This window comes from Myxocyprinus asiaticus, chromosome 17 (genome assembly GCF_019703515.2).
Source record: "Myxocyprinus asiaticus isolate MX2 ecotype Aquarium Trade chromosome 17, UBuf_Myxa_2, whole genome shotgun sequence".
Lineage (NCBI taxonomy): Eukaryota > Metazoa > Chordata > Actinopteri > Cypriniformes > Catostomidae > Myxocyprinus > Myxocyprinus asiaticus.
In genome coordinates, this window is record NC_059360.1 from 48,927,501 (window position 1) to 48,947,089 (window position 19,589).

Sequence of the window (19,589 nt, forward strand, 5' to 3'; positions counted from 1 at the left end):
CATGACACAAATTAGACATTGTTTCTGATCTGCCCTTCGACGATTCACTGTTTATATTGTGTTTTGAGAGAGCTGATCTACTGATAGACGTCTGTTTGCACACTTTGAAAAGTGTCATTTCCACATTATCTACATGGGTGAATTTCACAAAAACTGTCATGAAAATGTTCGGGTCATATTTCACCAAATGATATGGCCATTAATATGCATTGTGACATCTTAATGACAATTAAGCACATTTCCCCATTGTTTCACTTTACTATAGTGCAGAAAAAAATGATTTATTTGCATTTGTCAAGTATTGCTTGTACTGTATTTTTCTGCCAATTTAAATGTAAAAAAATTTGAATTTACACAAAGTCAAAAAGTAAAATGTCTGGACACATTACGGTAAATGAGAAATTGGGGGAAGATGTGTTTAATTGTCATGAAAATAATAATAATACAATGTAAAAAATCGTAATAGTCCTAAAAATAGGTTTCATTTAATTTATGCAAAATATATAATTTCTTCCCAATTTGGAAAGTCCTCATGGTGGCGTAGTGACTCAATCTAGGTGGTGGAGGACGAATCTCAGTTGCCTCCGCGTCTGAGACCGTCAATCCGTGCATCTTATCACGTGGCTTGTTGAGCGTGTTACCATGGAGACGTAGCGCGTGTGGAGGCTTCACGCTATTCTCCACGGCATCCACGCACAACTCACCACGCACCCCACCGAGAGCGAGAACCACATTATAGCGACCACGAGGAGGTTACCCCATGTGACACTACCCTTCCTAGCAAACGGGCCAATTTGGTTGCTTAGGAGACCTGGCTGGAGTCACTCAGCACGCCCTGGGATTCAAACTCGCGACTCCAGGGGTGATAGTCAGCGTCAGTACACGCTGAGATACCCAGACCCCCTAAATATAATTACTTTTGATTTTGGTGTGAAATGTGTCCTGGACATGTTTTAGTGGTCCTCTAAAACACACACATACACACACCAAAGCATTTCTTTTCCATTGTGTACACACAGATTAAAACACACACTTTCTCAAACACTCACAGCTATTTTCTCGTCTGGCTCAATAGATTCGATCCCTGGAGGCATCAGCTCAGATCTGGCAGCATTTTAAGCTGCGGTACACACGTGAACACAAACACGCCTGCACTGTCATCACTCTGAACGGCGTGCTGTGATACGACACCACACGACCGATATCAGACTCTCACCTCGCGGACAGCAGCGGTATTGATTGTGTCTCGACGCATCTCACTGCTATCGGCCGCCTGCTATAGACAGCGACTATCGGCCTGCCAGTTTCCTTATATTGCACTGTAAGGACAGACACTGACACGAGATCTCGACTGTTTTCCTGGAGGCAGTTATCGGGGTCAGTTTCTCAGAATGGTGAATCACAAAGCTTTGTATTGTGAAGTGTAAACACACAGACAGAACAGACAGAACTGCAAACGTGTCACTTTTGTTTAGTCGTACTTTCAGAAAACGCATCTGTCTGCCAAGAGTTCCAGTATCTATTCATCTTTTCACACTGGCCAAATGAGACATTAAACCTTCAGTACGGCTTAATAAATAATCAATGACTTCTCTTAAACACAGAAGTGATGGAGGGGTTTAGACACCACTGGTTTTTCACTCAAGAACTGAAGAAATTAATTTGATTAGAAGTGTTATTTGAAATTGAAGATTCTACTCTGTGTTTCAGACAAAGAAAAACGTGCGTTTTGTTACCATTTACATTTATGCATTTGGCAGACACTTTTATCCAAAGTGACTTACAGTGCAGTCAGAATATACATTGTATCAGTTTGGGTGTTCCCTGGGAATCGAACCCATGATCTTGCTGTTGCTTGCGCCATGCTCTACCAGTTGAGGTAGAAAGCTGCAGCAAGGCTGAAGATTTCATAAGAGTTCTGCATTTTGAGTGACATCAATTATTTATAAAACTGTATTATTATTATTTTTTTATAGCAACAATGTTGCATTCATTAAAGGAACAGTTCACCCAAAAAGGAAAATGCTCTCATCATTTACTCACCCTCATGCCATCCCAGATGTGTATGACTTTCTTTCATCTGCAGAACACAAATGAAGATTTTCAGAAGAATATCTCAGATCTGTAGGTCCATACACTGCAAGTGAATGGGTGCCAAATTGCACATATTGCCATCATAAAAGTAATCCATACAACTCCAATGGATTAATTAATGTCTTCTGTAGTGAAACGCTAGGTGTGTGTTAGAAATAGATCGATATTTAAAACATTTTTTTACTAAAAATGTTCGCTTCCGGGCAGCTTGTTGACGAGGGCGGGGTTCAAACTGCCTCTTGTGTGACGCACATAAGCCTCCTCTACATAGATATTCATATGTAGATAACTTATTAGCAGCTGTTCCTATGGACTGGGATACTGTTTATACACAAAAGCAGTTTATGCAGCAGTCTGAGCAAGGAGCATCTCCTTTACTCACTTGCATTCAAACTGATTCAAACACCTCTACTTCTTGACCATTCTAAGATGGCACCGCAGTTGGTGCCGAATGAGGCATCTATGTATGCATATCTATGCTCCTCCATTGTAAACAACACTGCGCTTCCGAATTTTTCCGTATTTCACACGTCAGTTCTCACGTGAACTTGCCACCGTGCTTACGTCCTCGAACTTAACCCTCGTGAATCTTTAGTAAAAAAAAGTTTTAAATATTGATCTGTTCCTTACACACACCCAGCGTTTCACTTCAGAAGACATTAAGAGTCGTATGGATTACTTTTATGATGGCTATATGTGCTTTTTGGATCTTCAAAAATTTGGCACCCATTCACTTGCATTGTACGGACCTACACAGCTGAAATATTCTTCTAAAAATCTTCATTTGTCCTGGAGTCGTGAGTTCGAATCCAGGGTGTGCTGAGTGACTCCAGCCAGGTCTCCTAAGCAACCAAATTGGCCCGGTTGCTAGGGAGGGTAGAGTCACATGGGGTAATCTCCTCGTGGTCATGATTAGTGGTTCTCGCTCTCAATGGGGCGTGTGGTGAGTTGTGTGTGGATCGTGGAGAGTAGCATGAGCCTCCACATGCTGTGAGTCTCCGCGGTGTCATGCACAACGAGTCACGTGATAAGATGCACAGATTGACGGTCTCAGACACGGAGGCAACTGAGACTTGTCCTCCTCCACCCCGATTGAGGTGAGTAACCGCACCACCACGAGGACCTACTAAGTAGTGGGAATTGTGCATTCCAAACTGGGAGAAAAGGGGATAAAAATAATAATAATAATTTAAGTTGTGTTCAGCAGAAGAAAGAAAGTCATACACACCTGGGATGGCATGAGTGTGAGTAAATGATGAGAGCATTTTCATTTTTGGGTGAACTGTTCCTTTAAATTAGTTAATGCATTAGGTGTCATGAACTAACAATGAACAATACATTTTCACAGCATTTATTAATCTTTGTTAATATTCGTTAATAAAAATACAACTGTTCATTGTTAGTTCATGTTAGTTCATAGTGCATTAACTAATGTTAACATATACAACTTTTGATTTTAAAAATGTGTTAGTATAACACATTAATTAACATTAACCAAGATTAATAAATGCTAAAAGTATTGTTCATTGTTTGTTCATGTTAACTAATGTTAACTAATGCAACCTTATTGTAAAGTGTTTATTTCATACCCCTGTAGAAAAGACCTGGGACCTGGAACATCAGGCGGTGGAAGCCTTTCATTTATCATGCAAAAAGTAGACTTTAAATGTCTCACAATTTGATGAGACTGGATAACATAGACCTAACAGGTCGATGTCTGGGACCCAACGATTAAAATGCTGATGTTAGCTGAAGCACAGAGTGACCACACACACACACACACACACACACACAGGGGCGACCTGGAGCCCAATGCCATTGATCAGAGTAGGGTTGTATATGGATTTGAAGGGGACAGACAGTGTGGTTTGGGTCCAGACTGAATTTTTAACATCTTGGACGCCAGACCACACTGCTGATCTGTCCACATTGTTGTCCTGTGCAGATGAGCAGAGCAAAACATCTACAACTGACTCTGTTTAAAGAATCCTGACTATGTTTTCTTCTATATACAGCTGCATGTCAGCATTCTCAATCCTGAACATCATCAACTCTTCCCCTCATCGAAAGTGATGAGAGCACAGAAAAGGAAAGAACAGACTGTTTTAAATGTATTTTATGTATGAAGACAGTTCTATATTAAATTGCCATTTTTTTTTCTTATGTGGGTTGACTTTAGCAGTTTTCATAATTGTAAATATACAGTTTAAATTAATAATAATTAAATAATTAAATAATAAAATAATAAAAATTTAAAATAATTAAATAATGTTAAAATTATCATTATTATTATTATTATTAATTATTATTATTATTATTATTATTATTTTTCAAAGGAAAGTTCATGAAAACCTACTTGTTAGTTGAGGATGTGAGGTCATGTTGTGATCTTTAGAGGGAATTTATGGCCAGACCTTAAAAATGGTTGATTATTTGACTATTAAATGTATACCTCGGGTCTTTAGTGACCCGGGACCTCATTCCACACCCTGTCCCTCACTCATTTTTTGGAGTTATGCCCACACCTCTTTAGTATTCCTCAACCTTTCTCTTATAGTGTAACAAATAATAAAATAAATAAAAATCCCCAAATTGCAAAAAAAAAAAAAAAAAAAATATATATATATATATATATATATATATATATATTATAATTGCTTAAGTACCAAAAATGAACAGGATCATTAGAGACCCTAGATATGCAATTGTGTTACATTTTTTTGTTTTTAATTTCCATATATAATATTTTCATGATTATTTATCACAGGATATCTATTTCTTTGTTTATTACAAGACAAATGAGGACTATATTCATATAAATGACTACTGCAGTATATGACGTTGATTTTCTGTGTGACAATGGTGAATTGACCCTTCGCTAATCCCCGCCTTAAAAGCATTTCTGACCAATCCTGTCTTAGTAACTGTTGCCGGGGCCACCATTACTCGGATATGCGTTTGCTATTCCATTGAGAGCCTACGAGAGTATTGTGTGTTTGAGTAGTTTTAAGAGGGGTTTTATTAAAATTATCCAAAAAAAGAGTTTCTCAGAGAGGATACACACAGTGCTTTTCTTTCTTAAACAAAAACTCTAAATATATTTCAAGAAGAGCATACTATGGATTAAACTGTTTTCAGTCCTCGTTTCTAAACCCGCATGCATAACATCAGCGAGGACACCTACATTTCCTCCAAGCTCAGTTAAAGTTAATTCATTTATTTATAGTAAAAACTCTAGTAAATAAACAGTTCACGGCATCAAAATGAGCGTGCTGAGACGTTATAAGCAGTTCTGTTCACTTAAGTTCATGTTTTCAGGTGTGTAATCGCAATGAAATGACGCTTTTCTTTTTCAAGTGAATGTGATAATAGTTTTTCTTCATTCTGATTCACAGTCTCCACAGTTTTCATTCAAATCACTGTGTAATTTAATGATTTTTTTTTTTTTTTTTTACAAAAAACGTTGGATAAATATGCCTTACAATGTCACTCTTCATTGCAGCCCACTAAAGAATATTATTTATTCCATTTATGATAATATTTTCATTCACAGCAATCTCCCATTCATTCCAATGGGGAGTTCTACAGAGCTTGTCAGAGCGAGCGTCTGTAACCAAGGGGGGCGGAGCTTAGTGAAGTGTCAATTATCAGTATTCCATATGCATGCACACACACGAATCTCAGTTGCCTCCGCGTCTGAGACCGTCAATCCACGCATCTTATCACGTGGCTTGTTGAGCGCGTTACCGTGGAGACGTAGCGCGTGTGGAGGCTTCACGCTATTCTCCGCAGCATCCACACACAACTCACCATGCGCCCCACTGAGAGCGAGAACCGCATTATAGTGACCACGAGGAGGTTACCCCATGTGACACTACCCTCCCTAGCAACCGGGCCAATTTGGTTGCTTAGGAGACCTGGCTGAAGTCACTCAGCACACCCTGGATTCGAACTCGCGTCAATACTCACTGAGCTACCCATGCCCCTATTGATTGACTTGATGTACATTTGACATTGCTATTTAATGAAGAAGTAACATGGAAGTAAACTATAGCAAGTGTAACACATGAACAATACGATTTGGCTACTGGTAGTGCAAAACTCACAACCATAGTGCTAGAGTGTTGTGGGTGGTTGCCAGGGTGTTGCTCTGCATTTGCTCAGGTTCTAAGACTGATGCTATGTGTCTTCTTCTGGGTGGTGGTTTACTGGCCCAATTGAAAAGAGTCCTGCACCCTCATGTCTCTCTAGAATAGAGATAGGTCTATGGGATTCTTTAGCCTGTGAAAATCATCAGTCTGATTGCCATGTTAAATAATAGCAAATGAAGCACGCTGAAGTTTAATACTTAGGCTTATGTGTTATAATCAAATCACCAACTGTATGAGGAAATACTCCTAAGAATTTGGGTTATGTGGGACAACAGCTTAAATAAGCTCAGTACACCTATAGTAATTACTTACCATAAGTTTCTCAAGAAATACCTTTCAAATCACCTAAGAATTGAACCAAAGTACAGTGTCTTTAGAAAAGCTACACAAAGATGTCTCAGGATGCAATTGAGTCTGGTGTTTTTGTCAATCTATTCATTTTATCTACATTTGAGTAAAATGAACATGTTTGATAGTGAGACATACAGTGTTCCTGAGACCCCCTCTAGTGGTAACTATGATGCAACTTCTCTTTAACCACAAACTAAGTCTATTTATAAGATTAACATACTACAGCACGCAAAGCATCTTTACAGGAACCAGTCATGTGTCACTTGCTTAGTGTAAAAGCAGCTTTAACAGCTAAATGCAGACTTTTTTCTGACCAAGCATATAAATCTAGATATTTGACGCAATTGTGATTGTCAATGGCTGTAGCGTACCTTCTTGGCTTTATTCTTCTTCTCGTACGTGTCCGCCAGCGGTTTCTTCTTTGGCTGTACGGTGGCTTTCGAGAAGAGATCTTCAAACTCTTTGGTGTTTATGAGATCTGGTTCTTCCAGAGAATTCCACAGTGTATCATTACTGTAAAACACACACATCACTTATCAGTTAATGTTTAAGCACATGAGACATTGTGTTATATCAAACACTCTTGAAATAACACTGTCTGATAGAGGAACAGAAGACTGTGGTGAGCTGCTCTGTGCAAAGGTAAACAACATTTGTTTATAGTTTATTTAAAGTTTTCCTCAGCGGTTCCAATGTTTATTTCTATTTTTCGAGGCCGTCCGTTTTCCTGTGACTTTATGAAGCTTATTTTTAAGGTCAAGCTTTACAGGTTTTTTTTGTCAGATGTCTTGGACTGATTCGCGAGTGTTTCTCTGTTTCCTGCGAGACAGATTCTGTCCGACTGAGGGATCGTGACACCGTGGGCATGAGAAGTATTTGGTTTCTACTGTTGCTGAGAAACATGAGCGATACAAACAGTCTGATGGAGTACGAGGGAGTCTAAAGTGAGATCGGACGGCCAGCACTATCTGAGTTTTCCACTCCTTTATCCTGAGAGGAAAAAACTCAAAGGTTTCTCCTAAAAGAATAATAAAACAGACACAAATGAATCAATTGTTGACTTACAGGAATAGTTTAGAGATATGAAATGAATGTGTGTAGCAGCTCGGATCATTTACTCTTGAGATGTAACGAAACATCTTTGAGTTCTTATTGACTTTTAGTTTCTTGTGAAATCTGAGCACAGTTTGAGACATTGTTGAGATCTGAAACTCTAGAGGAGACACGTGTGAGATTACTGGAGTCTTGTTTTTCAGGAGAAACATCTGAGAAGTAGGGGTGGGCGATATACCGGTAGAAATTTGCCAACCGGTATACATTTTGGATTATCGTCTCTATCGCGGTAACACGTACACATTACACACTCTGTCAGATAAATGGAGGAAGGCAGAGCGACTGCTCGTTCCTCAAATTAATTTGAATGAGAAGAGGAGATTATGAAGGAAAAAGTGCGTCTTCCATGGTGTGCAATTAGAAAATGCGATACTGAGCAGAAAACAGTGATTTGTAAGGTTTGTACATTGTATATGTCGATATATCCATGTGTGCATATATATCAGTGCTCAGGGCTTCACGTGAGACTGATAGAAATAACGAAACGCAGTTTTTCACTGACAGCTGCACGTGTCATTAGATGAGCTTTTCTAGAACTGAATCCGCTTCTGCATGATGAAATTTCACTTGAGCCACCGTCAAAGCAAATTCAATGACATTCATCCCACGCTCCAAACATGCCTCTCATCCAAACATACTCGCAGCTGTGTTTTGTGTGTTTGAGTGTTGCATGGACGCGCAACCTGAACACGCAAGTGTGCACGAGTCTTGAAGTCATCCAAGTCCTGTCATTAGTGCTCTAGTGACAGAAAGAGCACAGATCACACCCATTACACATTCTGGTTTCTCTCGATGTCATGTCGGTTTTTTAAAATACACATCAAAACCATTTCTAAAATTCTGTTCCAATGATGATGTTTGATATTTTATCATTTCTTTATACAGATTACTAAAAACACCAAGAGCCTAATTAAGTGTTTATTTATGGATACTTTTTTTATTTATATGTTATTTTACTTTTTGCATTGCTTTGAGAAGATGTTAAGTTTCTTGATGAAAGTTATAACAATAATCATAATAATACCAATAATACCAATAACAACAACAACAATGATAATAATAATAAGAAGAAGAAAAAGAAGAAGAAGAAAACTGGTGCACATCATCAGACTGAAATGTGGAATTTTTTATTTTTTACTTTAATGTTTGTCAAGTTCAAAATAAAGAGAAAATGATATAAGATGAAGAAGTTTTCATTTATAAAGTATTTAATTCACTGACTGGATTACTCAGAATTACACATTGCGACATGGCTTAATATATCATAAAATGTTATTGATTTTTCAGAAAAATGTAACTATATCGTGATATATATCGTTATCGTGATATAAAATTACTCTCATAAATAGTGAGCTACATTCAGGCTGATCAGGAGCAGAACAAGCAATAGAACTGAACAAAACCTGTCCTGAAAACATTATATGAAAGTGACTATTTATATTTTAATAAATTGTTTGTCATCATTATTATAATCACATTTTAACTTACAGAAATTCTATATTCTATTAATGTAGAATTTAAATCATGAAATGGTATATATAATAATTATATGAGCTATCACTGTTTGAAATAATGCATATAATTTACAAGTAAAAAATTGAGTTTACATTCATCTGTATAAGAAACTCTAAAAAGGTTACTGTCACTTTAAGAGTTCAACGAGCGGCTCACAGTGTTCTGGTTCAGGGAACATCAACAAGAATCTCTCGGTTTCTTTAACACATCCATGCTGTGTGAGATTAAAATTAATATTTATTTTTTATCTGACTGTAAAGAACAGAAAGGATATTAACACACATTATTCAATGAAAGTTGATGGACACACATTACACGGAGGAAACGATCTATTTTAATCTCAAGCACTTTTCATCAAAACAAGGTGATTTTCCAGGTATTCCAGTTCTTACATTTCTAAAAGATAAATTCAAGCACTTTAATGACCTTGTGAACTCTGTGAACAGTGTAGAATAAAGTGCAGTAGTGGTAAAATCAAGCGATAGAGAAATTATGATGTTTGACGGGTCATTTCATTTATGATCACATGGACAGAAAACAATGTTGCAAATTTCGAAATATCGAATTGTGCCACAATATGGTTCACAGTTTTTTGGTCCGCGATATATCGCAATTTAATTTATCGTCCCATCCCTAGTTCTTTTATATAGAATTTCGATATATATCGCAAACCAAAAAAACTACGAACCATATCGTGACACAACTCGATATTTCAAAATTTGCAACATTGTTTTCTGTCCATGTGACATAAATGAAATGTGTTAACTTTATTCTATGTTTGTCATTCCTGTCAATAAATAAAGATGGCACTAGCGTGAATAAGGTCATAGATCTTCTATACGGAGATTACAACTTCCGCACTTTTACCATTGGAGAGAGTGTAACAGTCAACTAGCGTGTTACGACAGGAAGTCACCGGTTGTGGATACCATACAAATGAATGGGGAGAGCCGTAAACTGACACCTACCCGTCGTGAAATCATCCGTGACTTCCCTTATAAAAACAGCAATTTTATCGTAGTAAACTCCACTCCATATTATATGAGAAACTCTTATTTTTTAAACTTTTAGCATTTTTATTGTGTATTAAATAACTTTATTTTGATGAGATGAGATTAGAAATCGTGACTTTATTGTGATTAAATATGGAGCCCTGGTTAAATTGTCAACATGTAAATAACTAGCAGTGTGAATAACACATCTGGTTTAATGGCACACGTACTCTATTGCTTGCTTGAATACTGAGGTTTGTTACTGCACCATAAGTATGTAAAACAGGACCGCAATGTGTTGGCCAAACATTCGCATCTGCTTTTGCATGCAGTATGTTTTTGGTTAGAGTGTTGAGAGGGCTTACTTGTTGTCCTGAACCTGAATTCGGGTCCAGTAGAGCGGTTTCATGGGGCAGGCCGGTTCCACGGTGGGCTTACGTGGTGCTTTATCTGCCACTTGCCCAAACCCAAAACCCCCAAAGGCCGGAGGTGGAGGAGGGGTGCTGTAGCCCGGCATGGGTGGAGGAGGTGGGGGGGCTCCTGGCAGGCCTGGTGGTGGCGGAGGAGGAGGCGGAGCTCCAGGGAGGGGGGAGGTGGGGGCGGTCCAGGTGTGAATCCAGGTAAGGGTGGAGGAGGAGGGGGGGCAGAGCTCCCGGGCAGAGGGGGTGGAGGAGGGGGTGGGGGGGCATAGGGTTGACCTGGATGAGGGGGCGGAGGAGGGGGTGGGGGGGCACAGGGTTGACCTGGAAGAGGGGGCGGAGGAGGGGGTGGGGGGGCACAGGGTTGACCTGGATGAGGGGGAGGAGGAGGGGGTGGGGGGGCACAGGGTTGACCTGGAAGAGGGGGAGGAGGAGGGGGTAGAGGAGGTCCGGGGCCCACACCCAAACTCATGGTTATAGAGTCCAGGTCCAGTCTTTTGGGCATGTTGGCACTGGAGATGAGCGGTGGTATGGTGACATCACCCTCGGGCATTTTGATGAAAGTCTCACGGTCGGTCTGAATGCACACGTTACGGAAGCTTTTGGGCGGCACATTATCCTCAGTTGACACACACGCCTCCAGCAGCTCGCCGCGCTCCTGTACGCAGTTACACGCCTGCTCGCGCTGCATCCTCGCAATGATCGACTCTAAACGGGACACGACCTCCGCATGCTTTCCGCGAACCTGGAAGATCTGCAGCTCAAAGTCCGCCTGGATTCATACGTATGAAAAAACAACAAATATTTACGATTAGTGCACAGAGTTAAAAGCATTTTGGGCATGGTATTCTTTAAAGTACCTTGGAGTACTATAGAGTTCAATGGTTTATAAATATGGTAATCATTCAGTACCATGGTATCTATCAAAGTACTATGATATTACCATCTGATGCCAACACGCTACTGTTTTGTAAATGAGACATTCATTTAAAGTCTTATTTTTTCCCATCAAAAGGATGTCTCAGCAATAAAAGAGACACAAACCACAATGTGCTGTTAATAAAATTAATATCCAAAGACCATCAAGACAAGCAAACATGGAGTGACGTTTTTATTGATGTTTGTTAAATCAAGCACCACTATATTGCTCAAAGGGGTTTAATCACACTGCTTACCCTAGCAGCGAAGCATTGAGTTTTGCACTGGCAAACACCACTCATATTTCCTTCAGACAATGAAGTTTCTATCAACCATTGGATCAGTGCAGTAGATTCAAACCCGTTTTACAGTCAGAAGAACTGAGAGTTTTCCAAGAGTGAACATGACAGCTCTGACTGCAGCTCTTACAGACACATGCATCAGTGCATCTGGAACACATCAGAACATCAGTTTCTTTGTGCACGCTGCTATCATTCGTCAAAGGTCACCACATTAAACACTATAAACTAGGGTGCCTGGGTAGCTCAGTGGTAAAATACGCAGGCTACCACCCCTGGAGTTCGCTAGCTCGCTAGTTCGAATCCCAGGGCGTGCTGAGTGACTCCATTCTGGTCTCCTAAGCAACCAAATTGGCCCGGTTGCTAGGGAGGGTAGAGTCACATGGGGTAACCTCCTCGTGGTCGCTATAATGTGGTTCGTTCTTAGTGGGGTGCGTGGTGAGTTGTGCGTGGTTGTCGCGGTGGATGCCGTGAAGCCTCCACACGCGCTATGTCTCCATGGCAATGCGCTCAACAAGCCACGTGATAAGATGCGCGGGTTGACGGTCTCAGACACGGAGGCAAGTGGGATTCGTCCTCTGCCACCCGGACTGAGGCGAATCATTACGCAACCACGAGGACTTAAAAGCACGTTGGGAATTGGGCATTCCAAATTGGGAGAAAAAAAAAAAATACTATAAACTAGGGCTGTCAATCGATTAAACTTTTAAATTAAATTAATTACACAATGAGCCGATTAATTAATCTGATTAATCACAATTAATCGCAATTAATTGCATATAATTATTTACTGAGAAAGGCCCCCAAAATAAAGATAATTTTGTATATACTGTAATTATAAAAATTACTATCAATATAAAAATGATAAAACACTATAAAACTATAAAAATTCTAATAATTTCAATACATTGCACCATACACATACAGGATCCCCCCCCCCCCTATTGCTCATATCTTAAAAATGCATAAAGGCGTTTGTACGATTTTTGACGTACTTCTACGACTTTTTGTAAACAACAAAATGACATCACTGTGACGTCATCGTGAGCAACAACTTGCTACAAATAAATAAATAAGTAAAAAAGCTTTATTGGTATAGGTAGGAACATTCCTTATTAAGGAACGGATCGGGGGCATGATTAATTAAGTAAATATTTTTTTACGTGTTATGTTTCATATAATTAATCGTACTACATTAACACATTAATTCGACAGAGAAAGAGGCACGACATGTCCAAGCCATGTTCAAATAAAACTGAAGTAGATCCGCACACTGTTTTACTATTCCCTTTCATTAATTTAACCCTCCTACAGTATTGAATAATGGCATCTTCTTTTGGTGTTTGCGGTCATTTTTGACCAGAAGGGTCAGATGTGTAACCCTTTTTTATGATGATGATAATGATACCATTTCTTCTTCCCTGAAGAACAATAAAATTATGCATTTCTTTTGAGGATTTTATGCTATTTTGATCTTATTTACATGTACATTTCTAAATTTTTACATTAAAGAGCTCTAATTATTGATGCCCTGATTCTCTCTCTCTCTCTCTCTCTCTCTCTATCTATCTCTGTGTGTGTGTGTGTGTGTGTGTGTGTGTGTGTTCTGCATTGTGAGTGTGTTATCATCTCACCTCTTCATTTCTGAGTGTGTTTGTTTATCATTGTGACTGATTTATTGGTTTTTGACAAATGTAAAAAAAAAAAAAAAGCTCTGTGTTATAGTCTCACCAGTTCATTTGTGTGTGTGTAAGTGTTTGTGTGTGAGTGGGTGTGGGTGTGTATGTTTTGCACTAAGGATGTTTTTATCACTGTGTAATTTCTATCTGTTTTTTTCTGCATTGTGACTGATTTATTGAGTGTATTTGACAAATAAAAAAAATAAAATAAAAAACTGCTCTGTTTTTTGGTCTTTCCCATTCATTTTCAATGGTCGGTCAATTTTGACCGTTTTTTAATGTATTTATTTATTTACAACCACTTAGGCTTATCGAATCAAGCCCAATTTGTTTTGTATGTTCAGATGGCAAATGTCACCAAGACTTGTACAGCTCCGATAAAGGAAACCATTTTTATTTATACATTTATTTCGGTCAAAAATGACCGACGATCATGAGAGGGTTAAAAACAACAGCAACGTTTCGATCAGAACGATCTTCGTCATGCACACATGAATTGGCAACACATCATTAAGTACCTTTGTTACAACCAAACACATCATTATGTCCACCTGTTAATAATCAGGGTTAATTATCTCATGATCACTCAATCTCACTTAATGAAAATATTGCTGTTGTTTTTAAATTAATAAAAGGGAATAGTAAAACAGTGTGCAGATCTACTTCAGTTTTATTTCAATGCTTTTTGCCTTGATCCGGCACCTGTTGTAGAAGTATTGGATGTGCGTGCATCTTCCCCCTTTCATCAAGCCATGTTCAAAGCCATTAAAATGCAAATAAACGCACACGAGACCATATGTTCTATTTTAATGAGCCGAGTTGCTGTTATCTGACAAGCATAAACAGACTTCAAAACTAAATGACTTTAGGTAGAATTGTTTATTTTGATAACTAATATTAACAAATCTAACTTTTCATTAAACACGGGTGTCTTCTATCATGTTGCTGTTGTATACACTGAATTTCCTTACTTAAATACTAACATATTCTGTGGCTGTTTTCATCATGATAGTCAAAATTGTTTGAGCGCAAAAACACTCGCAGAACTTGAGAGTAATATCACCTCAAACTGAGTTTAGGTTTCACAGCCGAGCATAAAGCACATGTGATGTTGAGCTCGTAAAAACAGCCGTATGTTACTGTCAGTGGTGTTATGTGCTTTCAAAAATGATAAAACATCATAATATCCAGACATTACGCTGATGGCAGAGAGCTGTCCACACATCCAGGAGCATCAAGCCCTGACTAAATCTTCATTTAGTGCCAAGCTGACAGTAAGAATGAAAGAAAAAAACCTGAATGTTGTGTGAATTAAGAGTCATGCAGACAAAACTGACTTTTCACTCGTTTCGTAACGATCTTTCAATCTGCAGGATACCTGGTTACCCACTGTCTTAAGGTCAACATGAAACTATTGATCCTGTTTACTTTCTTAATGCACATTTTGGGTCTTATTGTAAGCGATTCATCAGTGCAAGTACTATATGTAAATATTCACTTTCATTTAAAGATGTCACATATGCCTGACACATTTATAATGTACATTCTTGAGCAAAATACAAAGGTCAAACACACTGTGGTTAGTGCACATGTTTCGATTTGACACTGATGACATCTGGTGTTTACTGTAAGTACTGCAGATCAACACTCACATGCAGTTTCTCCAGCTCTTCTTTACTCTCTCTCTTCAGCTGCAGGAGAGCGGCCTGGTGCTCTGTCAATCAACAAAACAACTTAAAAAGGTTATTTTAACACCCTTTTTCCTGCATCAGGTTCCACTTATGTGCTGTATCATTTCAATGGGCCTGAAGCCTTTCTCTTGTTATGACATGTGATGACTGGGCAAATAAAATCCATTAAACCTTACATTTATATAAATCAACATTATGAATAAATAACAAATCAAATTCAGCACATTGTTCAAAACCACATCAAACTGAAAATCCTAATTGAGAAACAAGACATACTGTAGAGACAAACATGTTGCATTAATGGAGTTGATGCATGTTTTTAGGCTTTTAATTGACCCTTCGCTACGCACCGCAACTGTTGCCGTCCGCCATTTCCCTGACAAGCGTTTGCTTTTTTTCTGACGAAAGTCTAATGTGTGTTTCAGTAGTTTTAAGCGTCATTTAGAAATGATCCAAATTTAAGAAAAGTTGTTGCTGGGTCTCTTGTAATCATGACACGAGGTACCTAGAGAGGATACACGCAGTGTTTGTTTTTTTCTTCATTTTAAAATCTTTAAATAAATCTCGAGAAGAGCATGCTATGTATTAAAATGTGTCATTGCCAAATGAACATGAATAACATCAGCAAGGACACTTATATTTGCTCCAAAGTAAATTAAAGCTAATAACTTAATATTAATAAATGTATGCATTGATTCAGGTCTTAATAAAGGTGACAGTAAATAAAGGGTTTACAGCATCATAAACTAAGTTTCCATCCACTTTTTGCACTGTTCTGTTATCCACAAAGTGGAAACGCATAAAAAAATGTTTTGGAAAATTGCTGTCTTCTACTCATTTCCGTTCAAATGGCCTTTTACCGATAAAATGGTGCGCGTGATGACGTCATTCTCAGGGTCCGAAATTAACTTTTTAGCCCACCAGCCAAGGTGGCTCGTAGATGAAAACAGTTCGATTTCTTAACGGCCATTTTTTTTTAATTGCATTTTTACAAGTGCAGAAGTTAACTGCTCTTTTTTAGGGATTTTCTCCCCAATTTGGAATGCCCAATTCCCAATGCGCTCTAAGTCCTCGTGGTGGCGTAGTGACTCGCCTCAATCCGGGTGGCGGAGGATGAATCTCAGTTGCCTCCGAGTCTGAGACTGTCAATCCGCACATCTTATCACGTGGCTTGTTGAGCACGTTACCATGGAGACATAGCGCATCTGGAGGCTTCACGCTATTCTCCAAGGCAACCACGCACAACTCATCACGTGCCCCACCGAGAGCGAGAACCACATTATAGCGACCACGAGGAGGTTACCCCATGTGACTCTACCCTCCCTAGCAACCGGGTCAATTTGGTTGCTTAGGAGACCTGGCTGGAGTCACTCAGCACGCCCTGGATTCAAACTCGAGACTCCAGGGGTGATAGTCAGCGTCAGTACTCGCTGAGATACCCAGGCCCCCAATTAACTGCTTTTTTAAAGAATTGTATTGTTTTATTATTTATGAAATATTTAATTGCCAGATAATTAATTTTCAACATAATATTGTATTATTTTTATCAAATGAAGTAGTTTTATTCAGAATCCAAAATACAGCAATGGAGTTATTTTTGTCAAATAAAGTGCTGCATAACAGAGCATCACAGATGTGAGATATTGCTTAAATATCATATAACTACTATTGATTTATTAGTAGTAGTAGTAGTAGTAGTAGTAGTAGTAGTTGTAGTCTTACATAGTAGTTGTAATATTACTTAACTATACTGCCTGGCCAAAAAAAGTCGCCGTTTGGATTTAAATAAGCAGATACTTAAGAGCCTTTGATTGGATCATTATTGCAGTGATTAATATGTTTCAGCTGGCAACAATTCTTTTAACCCTAACTGATGCAGTGTGTAGCTTCTCATTTCTTAAACAACCATGTTGGAAGACGTATCCCATAGTCGTGGAAAAGATGTTACTGTGTTTCAGAAGGGGCAAATTATTGGCCTGCATCAAGCAAAGAAAGCAACTAAGGAGATTGCTGAAATCATTGGACTTACAGGATTGGGCCACTTGTGTTAGTGAGGCTAATCAGAAAAATCGACTTCAATTTGCTAGTGACTGTGGAGCAATGGGAAAAGCTCATGTGGTCTGATGAGTCAGATTTACCCTATTCCAAAGCAATGGGCACGTTAGGGTAAGAAGGGAAGCACATGATGCACCCATCATGCATAGTGCCCACTGTACAAGCCTCTGGTGGCAGTGTTGTGATCTGGGGTTGCTACAGTTGGTCAGGTCGAGGCTCAGCAACGTTATGCGGCAATAAAGTGAAGTCAGCTGACTACCTGAATGTACTGAATGACCAGGTTATCCCATCAATGGATTTTTTTCTTCCCTGACGGCACGGGCATATTCCAGGATGACAATGCATTTGTGTATACAAACATTTTACACATAGCTTGTTAAAGAAACTCTTGGTGTATTTGTGTTAGTTAATGAAGACTCATCTCTCAAAATTATCATCAGGGTTCCCCACACCTTAACCACGTTAATATCACGCATCCTCGCGCTTGACGCATACTTACTAGCAGGGGCGGATATAACGGGTTGGCATAGGGTGGCAAATGCCACCTTAAGAAAAAGCATTGCCACCCCATCACAAGTATCCAAATGGATTAAATATAAATGTAAGTATATTATAGTTGATATTGACATTGTGTAGGGGTTTATTCATGTCAAACTGCCTAAACTCTCACCGAACGCACAAATGACTACAGACCCATAGTGTGATTGATTACAGCAGCGGCCAATCGCGTACCTGCTATTGCAGTACGTCTACAGAGTTTGGGCTCTTGCGGGTTGATGAGCTTATTTCCTCAAAACAATGACCACATGGACAAATACATGGAAACAAAGAGGTAAAAGATGAATTTCTCAGTTGTTTCCAAGTATTCACTGAATGATTATTAGGTACATCATTGTCAGTTATTGGCTGCGACGGGTGAGACGTGTCCTTACCACTTTTTGAAATAGCTGTCATCAGGTATGTGTATAATCCAGATGAAACATCTCCAGTTCTTGAGTAGAAGTTTTTTTGAATCTGTGTGAGCTTTGACAGGCAATCCGGTGCTGGAATGTGTTATTTTGAATGTTATAAGTGTTTGTTGCGGCTGTTATCAGTGTCGTTTAGTACAGTGTTTCCCAACCTTTCTTCTGCCACGGCACTCTTTTTACGACTAAAAAATTCTACGGCACACCACTATCCCACATAAGCTAACCATCGTCAATATTTTTCTTTTTCAAGAACTTGTCCATGTTTTCTGTCTGTCTCAGTGTAGTGATACTATACTGATACAATAGTGAGTTATTTGTAATGCTTGAAATTCGGCTATGCAAAAAAAACAAAAAAACACAAGTCACATAGGTAGGCTACGCTGTGTGAGGTCACAGGTGGCAAGAGCGCTAAATGGGTAATGAAAAAACAACAAATTTGCTTCTTTTCTAATTTGTAGATTTGTTCTTGCAATACCACAACAAATTACAGGGATGCAAACTCATGAGGGGCGAAAAAGGTCCACGAACATTTTTTCTGGGGATATTTTTTTTAAAGTATAAGCTAAAAGCACCAATTCCAGCTATTTTAGTGATTCAGGTTTATTCAAGTTTACAACTGTGCAGAATAAGCTGCAAAATAAAGAGTATTTTGGTGAGGCTTGCTTCTGTTTCAAATTTGTTAAATTGTATTATTTGATTAGTTCAGTGACCCCTTCTGGAAATGTCACTAGGTGGCGACAAATGAGCGTCTTATGTGCTATGAGTGAGTCAGTGAATCATTTTGAGTCGTTCATGACCGAAATCTACCAAGAGACTTTATAGTGTTTAAGCAGATCTATAGTCTTCCTTCAGTCTGAGCATTATTTTTCATCCAATAAGACAACAATGATAGTCTAATAATAGTGAGTTTCAATAACGTCCTTCTCCTTTATTAAAACTTGCATGTCTACAAATCTCCTGACGTCAGTATAAGAATTATAAACACAAAGCAGATCTACGGGATCATTTTCCTACAGTATTTAAACTGCTGAGCATGACCACAATAATAGACAAATAATAATAATTTTGAGTTTCAATAATGTTCTTTCATCATTGTGAAGCTCATTTCACATGATTTGAGTCGAGACGTCAACGCTCCGTTCATCGCCAGCGTCAAGCGCCGCACTGCGCTCCACATGACAAGAGTTGCAGAAAGCGTCACAGAGGGGCGATTTTACCAGTTTGCCACGTATAAAAGCGGGAGGTGTGCATAATAAACATTGATTGAAATGTATTTGGAAGAGAGAAAAAAAGCTTGCAGTTGCTTTGATAGCAGAAAGTAATAAAAGGACTCGTTTATGTTTA

The 19,589-nt window shown here is 38.8% G+C and overlaps 1 protein-coding gene across 1 annotated transcript in view; it reads right to left on the bottom strand.

The window, feature by feature from the left end:
- The window catches only part of LOC127455161 (formin-like), a 73,347-nt gene that overhangs the window by 46,208 nt on the left and 7,550 nt on the right, over positions 1 to 19,589 (bottom strand). Inside the window, 4 exon segments of the mRNA XM_051722799.1 lie at positions 6,968 to 7,109; positions 10,582 to 10,798; positions 10,801 to 11,407; positions 15,184 to 15,245. Coding sequence (XP_051578759.1) covers positions 6,968 to 7,109; positions 10,582 to 10,798; positions 10,801 to 11,407; positions 15,184 to 15,245 — 1,028 coding nt within the window.